Here is a 1,620-nt window from a genome sequence, read left to right as displayed (position 1 = left end):
CTCCAAGCCGCCGCCGCTGACAAGCCAGGTGGCTGAGGCTGCAATTCACCCCAGCCACAGCCGGGTCCGCCCGCCCCCACTGTCCCCTTCAATTCCTTTGGGTCTCTGGCCACCGCATCACCTGCTCTTTGGTAAAGCCAGGACCGGGGAAACTGACGAAAGAAATTACTAGCGAGAGAGGAAGGTAGAGGTCCCCCTGAATTTTGAAGATTATTTGCAAAACACCAGCCCGGACACCCCCTGGGAGGCTGAGCTGGGGCCTCTCCCTGCTGCCCCAGCCATTTAGGTCCGCTCCCAGAAAAGTCCCCACCGGTCCGGGGGTTCCAGGGAGGACGCTTTCCTGCCTGCTGCCAGAGAATCCAGACTCAGGCAGGGATCGCGCCAGCGCCTGGGCTCTTTCCCCAGCTGGCGGAGGCCGAGCGCGGACCAGAGGAGCCCGGAGGTGGGCGCGCGGGCGCGCCTCCCCGCCTGCTGCACCTGGTGGGGCGTGCACGGCCGCTGAGCGCGGCGCCTCCGGCATGGAGTGGGAGCTCAACTTCTTGGTCTACCTGGCGCTCTTCTTCTTCCTGCTCTTCTTACTGTTCCTCCTGCTCTTCGTGCTCATCAAGCAGCTGAAGAACTCCGGGGCGAGCACGGCCGGGGCGCTCCAGCCGGGGCGCCTCTCGCTGCACCGGGAGCCTTGGGGCTTCTCCCACGAGCAGGCGGTGTGAGCTGCATGGACTGGCGGGAGGGCGGGCGCAGCTGGGTCTCGGCCTCGGTTTTCTGTGGGCACGGCCGCTGAGGTCTCGGGGCCTGGGCTCCTGCTGCGTGGGCAGGTTGGTTCCTGCAAGGGAGGGTCGGCCAAGGGGCGAGCTTTCTCCTTCCACCTCCTCCGGAGGCTCAGGCTCGCTTGCGCTCTGGTGCCGGGGACCGCAGGTGCCTGGGTCTGGGCTGGTGCCGTGGCTCTGGAGGGAACCCGAGGTCTGCCCTTCTCTAGGGCGGGCAGAGAGGAGTTCGGCCTGTGGAGCCGGAATGGCTTCGGGCACCTACCAGCTCTTCCTCCAGGTCCAACTGCGTCTTAGCTTGTACCCAAGGGGGTGGAAAACTGAACTATTCAGGTAATTCAGTCCAGCTCCTTCCAAACAACATCGGATGTCAGACAAGAATGTGGGTTTGGGGCAGGCAGGAGGAAGCAGGGCTCACTTCAAGTATTGCAGATACTGCTTTCATATCGGTGCGCTTTGGTGGATGCTAAATGCTGTGCGACCAGGCGTGCCAGGGAGAGCAGAGTCAGCAGCCCGGTTTTTATGGGGACTCCTGTTCTCTCCTTAATCCTCACTCCTGTGCTAGCCACCCACCCCACAGGGGTCGGGGGTTGCTGCGCGGGAACCGCGAGAGGGTGAGGTAGTGAATCCTTTGGGGTTGCCAGGGAGTGCTGGAAGAGGTGCCTTTTGCATATTTCAGGGCCACGGGAGAGAGGACAGGAAGAGCAAGGCGGTCATTCCAGGGCAGGAGCCAGAGCAATTTCAGAAGAAGGGTGGGGAGGAACGGACCTCTCACCAGGGTGCCCTGAGCGCCAGCCAGACCATGTTAATTTGGGAAATAACCCCTCCATCTTACAGATGCTTTCTTCCTCCATGT

The 1,620-nt window shown here is 62.4% G+C and overlaps 1 protein-coding gene across 1 annotated transcript; it reads left to right on the top strand.

Annotated features, from left to right (window-relative positions):
• The first annotated feature begins 518 nt into the window (after positions 1 to 518).
• On the top strand, positions 519 to 710 carry SMIM43 (small integral membrane protein 43). Its single transcript, XM_037036306.1, has one exon. The coding sequence runs from the start codon at positions 519 to 521 to the stop codon at positions 708 to 710; it is 192 nt and encodes a 63-aa protein (XP_036892201.1).
• Positions 711 to 1,620: the final 910 nt, after the last annotated feature.

This window comes from Sturnira hondurensis, unplaced genomic scaffold (assembly GCF_014824575.4).
Source record: "Sturnira hondurensis isolate 20B ecotype Veracruz unplaced genomic scaffold, ASM1482457v3 Scaffold0022766, whole genome shotgun sequence".
Lineage (NCBI taxonomy): Eukaryota > Metazoa > Chordata > Mammalia > Chiroptera > Phyllostomidae > Sturnira > Sturnira hondurensis.
This window is presented reverse-complemented; position numbering and strand designations above follow the sequence as displayed.

Excerpts from the sequence above, each read along its gene's own strand:
- SMIM43 (XM_037036306.1), top strand. The coding sequence starts at position 519 with ATGGAGTGGGAGCTCAACTTCTTGGTCTACCTGGCGCTCTTCTTCTTC.